This window comes from Tachysurus vachellii, chromosome 17, assembly GCF_030014155.1.
Source record: "Tachysurus vachellii isolate PV-2020 chromosome 17, HZAU_Pvac_v1, whole genome shotgun sequence".
Lineage (NCBI taxonomy): Eukaryota > Metazoa > Chordata > Actinopteri > Siluriformes > Bagridae > Tachysurus > Tachysurus vachellii.
The window spans coordinates 18,010,750-18,026,020 of NC_083476.1; the positions used below are offsets into that span (position 1 = coordinate 18,010,750).

The 15,271-nt window shown below is 37.9% G+C and overlaps 1 protein-coding gene across 1 annotated transcript in view; it reads right to left on the reverse strand.

Annotated features, from left to right (window-relative positions):
• Positions 1–14,483, reverse strand: part of pcxa (pyruvate carboxylase a) — a 134,397-nt gene extending 119,914 nt beyond the window's left edge. Inside the window, exons 1-7 of the mRNA XM_060890880.1 lie at positions 14,189–14,483; positions 8,764–8,905; positions 8,480–8,664; positions 6,644–6,809; positions 5,518–5,663; positions 4,778–4,895; positions 2,311–2,462 (exon numbers count right to left, since the gene is read on the reverse strand). Of these exons, the coding sequence (XP_060746863.1) occupies positions 2,311–2,462; positions 4,778–4,895; positions 5,518–5,663; positions 6,644–6,809; positions 8,480–8,664; positions 8,764–8,905 (909 nt within the window). The 5' untranslated portion in view covers positions 14,189–14,483. The remainder of the gene's footprint in view (positions 1–2,310; positions 2,463–4,777; positions 4,896–5,517; positions 5,664–6,643; positions 6,810–8,479; positions 8,665–8,763; positions 8,906–14,188) is intronic.
• Between the last annotated feature and the right edge of the window lie 788 nt (positions 14,484–15,271).

Consider the following 15,271-nt stretch of genomic DNA (forward strand, 5'->3'; position numbering starts at 1 on the left):
CATTCTCTACACAAGCTTAAGGGATCTAAGTACAAAGTGACGTGCTGTCACCAAAATAAAGAGCAATTAGTTCAGCGTGCTGGTCCAGTGCACCGTATCTAATGAACAGATCAGTATCAGACAGCAGCCTTTTGACAGCACAGCACACTCTGCTACACATTCTCACATCTCTCATCAAAATAGGCTTTCCTAGTCACAGGATAATCTGATCTTTGCGAGTAATGATAATCAATGTCAATTCATTGCACACATTGTTCGATAAACGCTTAGCCACATGTCTTGATTTAGTCATTAATCAGCAGCCTATATGAATTGAGTTCTTGGATCCAATTTTGATTCGACGCGCGATGGTTACGACATCACGGCAGTGACATCTGGTGTATAAATGGTGCATTACAAATGGGCAGTCATTCCTCTCAAATGAAAACTTTTCATTCTAGGAAAAACCTGCTCTGAGCTTTTCCACATAAATGATCCATACAACAACTGCCTGTCCTTAATCAGCACCAGCAACAATAATTATAGGTTCTATATTATACTATAATAAACAGAACAATTAGACCAGCATTCATAAATATTGTTTAATAGACAATGGAGTACCTATTTTATGTAAATCATTTTACGTTTGCTGTTGTTAATATCCTTATTCATATTGTTAGTATAATGATCGTTGCTATTGTTATAATGATGTCCTTAAGACGATTGTTGCTGTTAATATGGCTGGTGGTGGTGTTGCTAATATGGGTGACATGGGTGGTCTTGCTGTTAATACGAGTTATTAATATGGGTGTTGCTCTTGTTGCTGTTATTAATATGGGTGTTGATATTAAGGAGTTATTAATACGAGTAGTGGTGCTGCTGTTAATATGGGCGGTGCTGTTTATATGGGCCTTATTAATATCGGCAGTGCTGATTATATGGGCAGGCCAGTGCTGTTAATGTGGGCCTTGTTAATATGGGTGGTGCTGTTAATGTGGGCCTTGTTAATATGGGTGGTGCTGTTAATGTGGGCCTTGTTAATATGGGTGGTGCTGTTAATGTGGGCCTTGTTAATATGGGTGGTGCTGTTAATGTGGGCCTTGATAATATGGGTGGTGCTGTTAATGTGGGCCTTGATAATATGGGTGGTGCTGTTAATGTGGGCCTTGATAATATGGGTGGTGCTGTTAATGTGGGCTTTATTAATATGGGTGGTGCTGTTAATGTGGGCCTTGTTAATATGGGTGGTGCTGTTAATGTGGGCCTTGATAATATGGGTGGTGCTGTTAATGTGGGCTTTATTAATATGGGTGGTGCTGTTAATGTGGGTAACATGGGGGTGTTGCTGTTAATACGAGTTATAAACATGGGTGTTGCTGTTAACATGGGTGAGCACAGCATCATGTCTTTCATATAACTAATGAGGATTCATCAATTATACCCCCAGCTACATCCAGTGTTAAATGCCATTCACAGTGCTCAGGTTTATGTTCAGTTTTATGACAGTCTGATGTATAAAGGCCTTACTTTGGTCAGATTTAAAGCATTTTAAGCAGATTTTGATGGCTGTAGTGACAACTACAACACAAGTGAGTTACAACACAAATCAGCACAAAATTGAACGTTTGATCAACCGATCAATGCTGACAGCATCAATGCTGACTATAAAATAACATATCGTAACATAAGGGTAAAGAACTGGCTGTTAAAGCTTAAGTAGTCTATCAGGGATTTCGTGTTTTTGTGAAAACCAAGCAAACAAAGCTCTCTTTGATTCACAATTGTCAAACTTGAGCAGCTACCAGAGAAAGTAATTACATTTGTATCTTCACTGATAGGAGTAAGAATTACCAAATCATGTTTAAAACGAAAAAGGTTACTGTACGTCACAACTTTAGTGGGAAAATAAAATGGAGAAAACGTTTTGAAAAATATTAAGCTAGTTACTAGAGACTTTAAAAGTTTCCAACTAAGAAAATATGTAAGCAGAGAAACTTTTTAAATAACAAGAAAGCAGAAAGACTGAGTCACTGTTCCTGCGATTTGGTCACAGCAAAGTGAAAGCTGACCTTTCAGTGGGGTTAAGGGAAAAAAGAAAGGAGGAAAAAGAAAAAAAAAGACTAACCATAAAAGGTTTGTAGGAGTGTGTGAGGGTCTTACATAATACACCACTACAAGGACATTTAGAGTACTGAAAGAGTTTTCATGTCTGTGTGGGAGTACTTAAATATCAGCACAGCAGCTCAGCAGGGTTTGTCATGCACTTATCCAGTGTTGCGTTATGGTTTTTTCATGGTTTCTAATGGAGCGTGACATTATGTTTAGCCATACCTGTTTGGCCAGGTTGACCGAGTCTGCCGTGAGTCTGTCTCTGAGATGGGGATCTAACTGGGAGGCTGGAGCGATCTCTACCACCTTCTGGTGTCTCCTCTGGATAGAGCAGTCCCTCTCATACAGGTGAATCACGTTCCCGTATTTGTCACCTGAAAAGCACAAAGTTTTAGAAGATGTCAGTCGAGATCATAACACAAACCCGACTTTATCCTAAAAAAAAAAAATTATAATATATATATTATATTGTTCTTTAGGCCACGTTAATGTTCTTGCGGGGGGCACGGTGGCTTAGTGGTTAGCACGTTCGCCTCACACCTCCAGGGTTGGGGGTTCGATTCCCGCCTCCGCCTTGTGTGTGTGGAGTTTGCATGTCCTCCCCATGCCTCAGAGGTTTCCTCCGGGTACTCCGGTTTCCTCCCCCGGTCCAAAGACATGCATGGTAGGTTGATTGGCATCTCTGGAAAAATTATCCGTAGTGTGTAATTGCGTGAGTGACTGAGTGTGTGTGTGTGCCCTGCGATGGGTTGGCACTCCGTCCAGGGTGTATCCTGCCTTGATGCCCGATGACGCCTGAGATAGGCACAGGCTCCCCGTGACACGAGGTAGTTCGGATATGCGGTAAAAAATGAGAGTGAGTGAGTAATGTTCTTGCCACTCTAACAACCTCTAAATTATGTCTACATCTGAAACACCACTTTAGTTAATTTTTTGTCCCGTTAGTGCTACAGCGGATCAGAACCACGTTCTTTCATGTTTTTCTTACAAAAGAATTTTGTATGTACAAAAATTTATGGCTGAACTGTATTGTTTATTAGTCTAATGGCAAAATTATACTACGTTTATAGCTTCACAGTAAAAATCACCGCACCTGTTAGAGAGCAGAAAAACTTCTAAGCTTTCAATCTGGAAAATATGCTACAAACAAATGATGGAGCGTCACGATGGGCCGACTGCATGTTACAAAGCGATTCATTATAACGGATTGTTTCTCCTGTCAGAACCATCTGCTGACAACTTGTTAACGCATCTTGCAAAAAAAGATGTTTCCTAACCAAGAAGAAAGAAGTGGCAAAAAAAATAAAATAAAAAAAAAAATCAGGGAAGATTAGAAGCATTATGTTCTTGGTTTATATTGTAGATTATATGAAAAAATAGCTGGGTTTAAATTGTTGCATGCTCTGGATTCAGATGAAGACAACATGAAACTTGAAGCAAGTTTTTCGATGGTTCATCACCACAACGATACAAACGTACAAAGAATTTTATTCCACTGACCTTCATGTCTGGGTTTGTTTCATTACGGGATTCGTTTCATTATAAATTCTGTTTTGATGCCTCACATATCCAGGGTTGGGGGTTCGATTCCCGCCTGTTTGGCTGTTCTCCCCATGCTTCAGGGGGTTTCCTCTGGGTACTCTGGTTCCTTCCTGAGTCCAGTGACACGTGTTATAGGCTGACTAGCATTACTAAACTGTCTGTAGTGTGTGAACGAGTGTGCAAGCATGTTTGATTGGGTCTTGTGATGAGGTGTCACCCAACTTGTTCCCAGAGTCCAATGGGATAGACTCCAGGCTCCTGCAACCTGATGTGGGATAAGTGCTAAAGTAAATGAATAGATTGGGCTAATTTCCCACTTTTCTTTGTGTCTTTAAATCTACATTCCTTCATTTCTGAATCATTTCTGTTAAGGTTTTGGAATAATGATTTTCAATGTTATTAATCATACAACAAATCTTTTCACAGCGATCTCCAGCTCAAAACATGCTGACCGTTTAAACGCAGTTTGGTTTCAATTTAAATCTGAACCAATCGTTTTATTTGATAAATGGAAATTAGTAGTTCCTCAGCATTTCCTTACAACAGAAAGTCTTTCAGATAGAGAACAAAGTAGGAGCTGTACCAGAAAATACAGATTTTAAAATAAACTATACCATAATTATTAAAAAATTATGTAAAAATGTTTGTATCTTGAATATCTAAAACTATACATTATATGATTGTTACACTTAATGATTTCAACAAGCTGAAATTCTAAAATTGTACGTTTTGAGCAAAATCACATTTAAACATTTTAGAAAAAGTAAAAGTTAAGAATTCAAGTCACATAATCGTAGTGTCCGTTTTTCTTTGTATAAACTACAGCTTACGTAGCAGATAAAGGCCTTTTTTGTCTCAAACACCCTGCTTTCTGTTGATGCTTTTTGCACTTTTCCACCACCTCTAAAATATCTGTCAGAAACATCAGAGAGACGCCTCCAGTTATCTGCAAAGCCAGAGAGAACGAGTGAGGGAAAAAAAAAATAAAAAAAAATTCCTGAGTGGGAGAGTTATAATTAGAGGATAAAGGACGGACCCGTAAACGTCATAAAAACAGTGAGATGAAACCAGAGCTGGTTTTAAAGCTTTCTAAGCCACGTACCATGAGACTGCCTGAGAATTACCTACTAAACACAATTAAACTCACCCAGGATTTGCACTTCAATGTGCCTCGGCTTCTCAATGAATTTCTCCACAAACAGAGCTCCATTACCAAAGGCAGCCAGGGCTTCGGAGTAGGCCCGCTGGTAGTTTTCTTCCAGTTCCTACACACACACACACACACACACACACACACACACACACACACACACAGAGCATGGTACTGAATAAAACTTCACACCGTTTTATTCTTTTATAAAACGTTTAATTTCTAAACCGTGATTGGCTGAGCCACTTTGGTTCAAAGCTGACATTAATAAACCTGGCTGTAAACCATTAAATAATAACATTAACATGTGGAAGAACTAAAATTCCAAAAATCTCTCAGGTCAAGAGGTTTAAGAGCAGATGAATGATGTATGAGATGAGCAGAAGCTGAAATCAAGAACAAATTGAGAGATTAGAAAAATGAAATGGGGATTAATGTTTCACTGCAAGGCAGCCAGCAGCACTTTGTGATGTTTAACCATACAGGAACTTTCTGCTGATTTGGAAGTGAGGGAAATTACGCTTGAGACTGACCACTGAAGCAAACCGTCTCTACGATCGCTCAGGCACACGTACCAAACTGAGCCGAGATGCTGGAGCAGGTAATAGGGGTTTTTAGAAAGCACTTACCCATGATAAAACCACAGTTAACATACAGTCTCGGGTGGCTTATCGTGTTATTAGCTTTTGACCGCATTACGAAAACTGCATAAGGCGCATTAAAGCGGCTCGACTCACCTCGTACTCCCGCACCACCCGCATGCCACGGCCTCCGCCCCCGTACGCCGCCTTGAAAATGATCGGGAAACCATACGTGTTGGAGAACTCCTGCGCTTCCTGCAAGCAGGAGATCGGAGCATCTGTTCCAGGCACCACTGGCACACCTAAACAGAAAGGATATAGAGGCACACGGTGAAGACTGGTTGGTTGGTTATCTACAATCTGCCTGGCAAGTAGAAGCAGAGCCAATGCAAAACATCAGACCTGCCATTTAAATCAGTTCAAATATTTAAAAAAACTTTACAGTAACTTAAGATTAAAAAGATGGGTAACTGCTTTTAGGAAGCAAATTAAGAAAAGGATTTGTTGAGTTTGTGATCAGAATTTTGGCAGGTTTGGCTCTAGATTATATTGTAGTGTGCAAAGAAATGCTGGAAAGCAAAGATGCCTTTAAAAATGATGAGGTTAAACTTTTCTACCTACAAAAAACTACTAGAAAGAGAATTAAAGTTTAAGAAACTAACAAAGTTGATACTTGGTCTTCCAAAAAAAAACACACAAAAAAAACAAACAAAAAAAAAAAAAAACTTAAAAGCAGGAAAAACACCGGTTTTGCAAATTGCATATTCCTACTAATTTACAGATCTCAGCAGAAGCATGAAGATGTTTCTGGCAGAATTTAAATTTATATTACAAACATTTATTATTATTATTAGGAATAGTTTAAAATGTCATGTTCAGGGTATTTTACAAGTAATATATTTTTATAAAAGGGAAAAAAAATAAAATAAAATAAAATAAAAAAAAAAAAGGCAGAATGTAAATTGACTCATCAGTATAAACAAATGATTTTCTGGTTGTAAGACTTATCTAAAATGAGTCAGGACTCTTTTCAGTGTGAGACGTATGTTTTTCCCCTCTGTTGTAAAACCTTCTGCAGGATTTAAAGTAGTAGATAAAACCTTCACATTTTAGCCGCTTATAAACAAACACTTGGGGCGTCTCAGAGAGCAGAAATGGGTTTGATATCAACGTTTACTTTGAAGATAGAAAACTTTGTATGGAAAAAGATGAACAGTTTTGTTTTTTCTGAAATATTCTAGGATTGGTGAATAGGCTGTCAAAGACAGTGAGGTGTTCCTACCAGCACGGATGGCAATGGAACGAGCCTCCACCTTGTCACCCATCTTACGGACCACATCAGGAGAAGGGCCGATAAAACGCACCCCAGCGTCGGAACACGCCTGAGCAAAATCGGCCCTCTCGGACAAAAAGCCATAACCCGGGTGAATAGCGTCCACGTCATTCTCCTGAAGGACAGAGACAAGAACCGTTCAGCTACTAAAAGGTCAGATTTTAATCGGCAGAAACAAGAACATATGCAGTCAAATGTAAGGTGGAACAAACACATGACTGTCTCCTCTGAATAAACAGTACACCATTTATAAAAAAATGCAAGCAAATAAATCCCAGCTGGAGTCCATGTCCAAGTCTTTAGAATCCAGCAGATTCCAGAAACTCGACACTCCTCATTCCACCAATGAGAAGTTGACCTCTGGCTAAGACAAAATCAACTACAGACATTTTACATCTATACGAATTACAGCTTATTGAATAATCTGGTTCCTGTGTTGGGAAGCAAGCCAAACCCCCAGGAGTCATGATGAACTCTAAACTTTGACATACATTCTACATTACAACCATTACATTCTTCACAAACAGCTTAGTGATGAAGCACACAAAGGCTGAACAATCCTCTCAATCTAAAACAGCCAGAACTGCTTTTCAAAAACAAGACCAGGTTTAAACATGTTAAACATTCACGTTCAAACAGGTCAGCAGAGCAGTTACATACACACACGACACAAGTTTACAACCTAAACACACTTGCTGTAAAGATTTAAGCAGAGAAACTGTCATCTATTCTATAAGGAAACGTCTACTCAAGCTTTATATCAATTCTTGATCTGGTCAGGTGTTAATTTTTGCTACTGATAACAGGTTGTATAAAATGGCATAACACACACCATGTACCATTAGCACAGTAATATCATCTCAAATGGAACACTAACTTTTTTTTTTTTTAAAAACAGATAGTCCATAATGACAAACTACGTCAAAAGACATGTAGCGTGAAGCTGCTAGCTTTAGCAGAATATGGTGAATTATTAAAATGTCAAATAATATATTAATAAATAGTGTCAGCAGCCATCTTGAATCTTAGAGCTCTGCACTTTTACCACTTCCAACCTCCCAGACCTTTTCTCCCAGATTTTCACGTGAAACCACGTTACGTCACTTCAAATTACATGTGAGGAAGTTCCCCTCATTGTTGTGAGTGTTTTGATATGTCACATGTCCATGTTGTAAAAAGTTTTTTGTTTTTGCATATATTGGGGGTGGGGCTGCGGGACAACCGGAAGGCCAGTCGATACACCAATTTAAAAAAGTTTGTTCAGAGTATCACCCTAAAGGAGCCGGCCAAGTTTGGTGTAGATAGTTCAAAAGCTTGCCGAGTTATAAACCTCCAAAGTTTATAATGGGAGTCTATGGGAAAATAGGCCACTTTGAGACCCGGTACCGGAAGTACCTGAACTCGGATCGCTTATAAAATTCATAGCACACCTCTCCTCAATGAGCCGGTCAATTTGACACCTCATTCATGAGTCTAGGACAAAAGCTGCGGGACAAGTTACGCGCCAAAGTTTTGTCCGCAAGAGTATGCACAATAGTAAGAATGTTGCTTTGCAAGCACCATTAATAATAACATGATTTTCAAAATATAATAATAAAATTGTGAAAATCAAGTCAGACACAAGAGTGTTAAAATCCAATGTAGATTTTTACCTTTCAATACAGACAGAAGAAAGTTAGAGCAGTGTAATTACTCACACATCCCGGTTAGAAACAACCGGGTTAAAGTTGTTAGAGTTACAAAGCATCAGCATTCAAAATGTCCATTAATACAAATGGTCCTGACCTTGGCCACTTTGATGATGTCGGGTATGTGGAGATAAGCAGCGACAGGCGGCAGACCCTTTCCTATGAGGTAGGCTTCATCTGCCTTCTGCCTGTGCATCTGGCCAGTGTCCTGCTCAGAGTACACAGCAACCGTCCGGATTCCCAGCTCAGTACATGCCCGGAAAACCCGGATGGCAATCTCTCCTGCAGACAGTTTAACCCGTTAGAGCTAAATCTTCCATGTGTAAACTGTAAGAATACAGTGAAATATAATAGTTTCTTCACGCATGCAGGCTGACCGACCTCTGTTAGCCACCATGACTTTTTTAATAGGCTTGTACTCCAGTGTCTGCGATGCCGTATGACTCGAGCGAGACAGACAGCAGGCCCTGCGCACCGCCAACACACCCAGAGCGGCACGCATCCCTCCCAGTTTCAGCAACATCTATACACACAGAGGGAGAAAACAGCAGAAAGGTTAGCAAACTTTAATAGCTAAATGAGAAATTCCAGTATAAATCTAGATAGTGAGGATAAATGTAGTTCTTAAATGTAGTGTTTTCAACCTTATGTAGCAATCAGTACATTTCAGCTTCAGCATTTTGTCAGAACTTTGTTTACCGCCATCGATTTTCTTCGACTGAAATTTGACATTTGATTTTCAGCCTCCAGTCTGATCACATATGGAAATCTTTAGGATTGCGATTACATTCTCTCATCCACTAAACACCGCAAATGCAATTCGAGTTGCAGGGTCATCGTCAGTGAAGTCAAACTGTCAATCAAAAGCTGTAGGCGGGGCATTCTATTCACACATACAGAGCAAATGCAAATCCAAACAAGACAAGGTCAACTTTCTAACAAGCATTTGAACTCAAAAGGTCTGGCAGCTGCTGCCATGCCGCAGATTTTAAAACCGCTGCACTGTTTTTACCTCCGATAAGATAAACTATCAGCGGACTGTAAAAGAAGGATCATGACGGCCAACTGACCCGCAAGTCAAACACGAATAAAATCAAATGTTAAACAAGTCTTGTTAAATCATCTTCATGACAAACTGAATTTTATCCAGACATGCTTTACTAAACACTCTCTACCTCACCAACACCCATAAGTCAGGTCATACCATATTCTGGTATGGTCACATTTTGTAAAATTCCACATGCACACAGAGCTTAAGCAGCATGATCCATCTTGCAACTCCCCACTGTGAGAAACCGTGCTGTAACACGGACAAAAGAATCACTAGACACCACTGCGCTGTTGTTACTAGACCAGATGCACAAAAAAGAAGGAACAGGGCAGCAAAGGAAAAGAATGGCACACCTGAATAAACAAGAGTTGTTAAACACCGGAGGGGAAAATGGAGAAGACAAAAGGAAGAGTGAATGCACTGACGAGGCCGGATTCCCAGAAGGCAGTTCTAGAACAAAAAGTATAGACGATCAGCTCCTGCTAGTACAATGAATTCCTGTTTAATGACAAGTTCCAATGCTCCAAGGATAAAAGTGGTGATGTGGTGTATAACTGATATCACTGTACAACAGTGTGTGTTCTGTTAGAGCAGAAATAACGAGAAACATACACACAAGGTCAGACTGCTCACTTATCATATACACACTACATTACTGAGGCAATATCTAAACATGCAAACTGGGTCAAAAGCTACGCTCAGCTTTGATGTGTGTGGACACTATGACAGTAAAAACTAAACGTAAAATTAAAGTAATTGTTTTAAGGATATATTATACATCATGTATCATGATATAGAGGTCTATTATCCAAATGCCAGGAAATAAGTACTGTAGGTTTTGTAATTAATTCATTTTCACTTACACACACTTAGGAAATGTGTGATTTAAATCGTTGTTGTAACATCATTTTAATCCAATCCAAGTCATAATTAGTAATAAAACATCTGTTTCCAGGAATTGATGTTTAGTTGCTAATACGGTACACAGGCATTATAGAATAAGGTCAACAAGGGGAGCGGAGTCTGAATTACAAGTGAATGCACGGAACCGCAAGGCGATTTTACAAAGCTCCATTTAAACTATTTATAAGATCTTGATCTAGGTGTATAATGGCATCCGAAAACGCTACTCTTTATTCCTTCCTCCTGTCTATGAGCATGATAGTCCAATTTCAGTGGAACCTTAAAAAGTGTTGGCTTTGATCGTGTGTGTAAATGTACTAAAGTCTCAGAATGACCTACTTCTCTTTTTTGTCCACTCGCTGCTTAAGGATCACATTCCACATACTTCAGCAGAACAATACTCTGACTGTGTTGCCCAAACAGAGGTAAACAAAAAAAAAAAAAAAAAAAGTAATTTGGGATATAAAAGGGAAATGCCAAGATAAGAAATCTGTAAACTGGTCAGTCAAGAGACATACATTAAAATGAGGTTGTAGAAAGTTTGGTCTGTTATCTCACAGATTTTTTGCACAATCCTTCCCCCACACCCACCCTCCAGCTTGTCTGGCTAACCAAACCAGTCTGTTAAAAAAAAAAAATCCCCCTCAAACTTGGCAACTTGGGATATGACTAAAGACAGAGCTATATTTCAGATCAGGGGATCATGGGTAAACGTGGCATACAGAGGCACATTTATGTGAGCACATGTTCATGTACGTTTTACCCAAGATAGTCTAGGCATGATATCCTGCTATGCACAAAGTGTAAACTGGCCTAAACAGCTACATCAGTCCTGTAGACGGACCGGCACAGGAGTCACACCTCCATCACTATGACTGACAGATGATTAGCCCCACCTTCTCCAGGATTGACAGGCAAAAATGCAATGTTTCTTTCACTGAAACTGAACGCTGTATAGGCCACAGCTCCTTCCCTATGAACTCAATTAAAATAGAGGGCAACAGAACATTTCTGTTGATTCTGTTTCCTAAGAGAGAAAAAATAAATAAATAAATAAATAAATAAATAAAAACACAAACAGTAGTATTAACAATAAAACAAAATTTTTATGCAGTCTGAGGCCGAATTCAGCAGAATGTGTGTTTTCTTTTAATCAGTACAGCTGTAAATATTCTATAATATAAATATTAGGATTTATACTATAATACTCTTTCAAAAAGCAGACAAAAACACTAAGAAATTTCCTCCATTATCAGCTGTACTTCAGCTGGATTCATCTACAGGCATCAGGTTACTTAATACACTGGGATGGGATCATATTAACTGGCACCTGCTGGCATTCATAAGATATCAGTCAGAGGTGAAGCACTTACTGCGTTAGACTAGCAAGCAGCTTTAAATTCTCAACACCGCCATGTATAATAAGCTACTGGGTTTAAAAAAATGCCAAAGCCTCATTTTTTCTTCCTTCCATCACATCTCAATAATCTTTTTTGACCCACAGATGTATCCGGTGCACCTAATAAAATATTTCCTCTCCCATAATATAAGATAAAGGCATGTCTCTTCTACACACTAAAAACAGACCCATCACATTTAGAAGAAATGTCCAGCTGTGACCCTAATCTGAAAGAAAATACTTATCAAATTCTCATCATAAGATGAATTAGAAGACAAATTAGTGTAAATGTGGATCAAACAAGATGAATGATATGAGCACAACATTCAATTCAATTAATTTCTATAGCGCTTTTAACAATTCCCATTGTCTCAAAGCAGCTTTACAGAAGTATGGAAACAGAAGAGAAAAAAATATATATATATAATAAGAAGAAAAAATTAAGGATAAAAATAAATAAATTAATATATACAATTAAAGTTTTAAATTAATTTAAAAAAAATATTAACTTAAAATTTAAAATACTTTATATATCTTTCCCTATCCCTAATGAGCAAGCATGAGGCGACAGAGACAAGGAAAAACTCCCTGAGAGGACATTGAGGAAGAAACCTTGAGAGGAACCAGGCTCAGTAAGGAACCCGTCCTCATTTGGGCAACACTGGACAATAAATAATGTAAGTGTAAATAATGTCCGGTCGACAACAGTTTATAATAGTGCAACCGAGAGCTCCTGAGGAACTAATGAGTCATCTTAAACTCAGCACAAAACTGAACTCAGCACAGAACTCTAAGATCAGTTCATACACTTCAATTAGTATGAAGGATACATCACATAATCGAAGACTGATAATAAATGGGAGGTTATCTAACCAAAGGTGTATTTTTTATCTTGTTAACTTTAAGGAGGGATAAAAAGAGGCTGGTGTTAAAACGACTGTTTATAGCTGCTATAACAAGTGATAACTTGTCTGGTTAAAAACATTCCACAGCAGTAAATGTAACTGTAAATGGATGAAAAGTTTGATGTGTCGTTCTTCAATCGATAACTAATTTTACGACGGGCAAACTGCTTTGCTACATGATGAACAAAAGACTTTTGGTTGTGCTTATATATAAAAATAATCATATCACAATTGTGTCACAGTCGAATTGTGGTTGATTAAAATACCATTTCCCTTTACCCAAAAGTCTAGCGTCTTATTTTCACACCTCAAGGGCTCACTGAGAAACATTTAAAGCTAATAAGTGTCATAATAACTACTAAAGTTTTTACGATTGCAGAAATTATAGAATTTCTAGCCATAGAATCTACATGCCAATTAACTTCGCTATTGTTTTTGGAGATATCTCACTTATGTCTATTTGAACAAAGAAGAGCTATTTTTATGGGAAACCCCACAAGCACAAATTACGAGCACAGTGCACAACATATTTCATAGGAAAAGTAGTGGAAAATCTGTAGGTAAATATGGCTGATGGATGATAACTATATTAAGGCTTGGACTACATACTAGAACAATAACCAAAAAAAAAATAAATAAAAAAAATAAATAAAAAAGCTAAAAGCATTTTTTTTTAAAATAGCACTGCACTGTTGACTTCTCAAATACGATTGGTCAGAAACAGGCGTTTTTAAATTACATTTAATTAATTCAATCTCTCACATGCTAACATTTCTAACAGTTTGCATGAAACATTGGGATTTTAACAGGATAGGGTTTTACAGTCATTAGACCAGGATTCATTTGAAATAAATCTAAAATTTTATAACTGAATCTGTTAATTAATCTGGAGTGGGGTGTTTCTAATCTGAAAAATCATACCTCAGAATTTTTTTGATGAATTTAAAAAGTATTCAACATTGGTAAATTTAGTAACTTAAAGAACATTATCCAATATGTATTGTTTTCCATTGCTTACAATGACGTGTTCATCAATACTTTAGCTAAATCATGTGTTAAACACTGGAGATACTCCAACTTCCTGCTCTGTGAGTGGTGGTATTAATTTATGACAGTTTCCTGTAGTGGACTTACTAGTGAACTTCTACTTAAATCTACTATGCAAGTATGGATGTGCGTAAACTCTAAGGATTTTGCACAAATTTGAAATGAAGTCAAATTGAACAAAAAAAAAAAAAAAAAAAAAAAAAAAAAAAAAAAAAAAAAAAAAGCTGTCATGTGACTAAACTACAGCTCTCAGGACACTGGTGCACATAAAACACAAAAATACACACACACACACACACACACTAACAATCTTGAGCCTTTTTAGTTTGCAATCCTAAATGCAACCATAACTAGCAGCTCCTTTAACAACCAACAATAAAATACAGAGTAGCCTTGAGACCAATAATGTAAACAACGTGTTGATGTGTTAATACACAGCATATGAATGGATGCATGGATGCATGGATAGATGCATGGATAGATGGACGGATGCACACTTACCTTTTATTTTTGTACCGAGGAAAACTACTGATCACGAGTAAACGGCAGACCTGTAAAGCCCAGATCCAACGTAACTTTCTGTGAATACTAAACCTACGTACGTTAAACCTGCTGAAATGCTACTGACATAATGACTAAAGCCTGCAATCTAGGGTTATAAATCACACCTGAATGTTTATTACTAAGGAGAGCGTTTAAGTAGTTATACAATGATGCCTTTATGATACAATGATGAACTTTCTGGAAGCCAGCTACTCTGTAACGAGTCGAAATCACTCTCAATTGGTTGCCACCGCAGCACCGTAGCACCGTTTTATTGCGTGCAGCCCTCTATTTCCCTTAACCTATTCTGTATGCCTTGCGCCTATTGGTTAAGACAGCATCCGGAGTTCTTTCTATTCGTCACAGGTGCTGCCATTCAAAACGTACTCATGGAGCTTGTGATTGGGCCGTTTATTCCAAGCTTCCTAGATAGGCGGGACTAAACGTCTTGAGACGTCAAAAGCGTTTAGAAACGAGGCGTTGCTTCTTATTTATACAGGATGTCTCGATTTTGTAATGTCTGATCGATATGTGACTTAATTAGCTAGAACCCTTTAATTAATTGTGAGTGATCGTGACAGAGGGAAGGACTTTTAAGCGTATTCTGTAATGTATTTGCTTTTCTGTAATGTAAACAATTATAAACCCAACATTGCTCATTGCTTCGGTTAGTAAAAGGTGTACACATGATTTTAAATAAATAAATAAAGGTGATAAGTGTAAATAGTAAAATATAATTATTCCTGATCTAAATTATCTAAATTAATCACACTATATAAATATATTTATTTTTTATTACTTCCAGCCTGGATGCTTTCATTTTAAAGCCATTAAATTCAAAGGGCAAGCCAATTATTCTTAAAAACATTATTTGGGGATTTTTAAGCCAGCTTGCAAAAGAAAGCCTCCATGTTACATGCAATAATAATTTACAGACATGAGTCAGACCATCTCAAATAGCTTTGCTTAACACTGAAGGAAATGTGATTTAGAGAAGTCACTGGTAGAGACTATAAGCGTCTGTCGCAGATTAAAAAAATT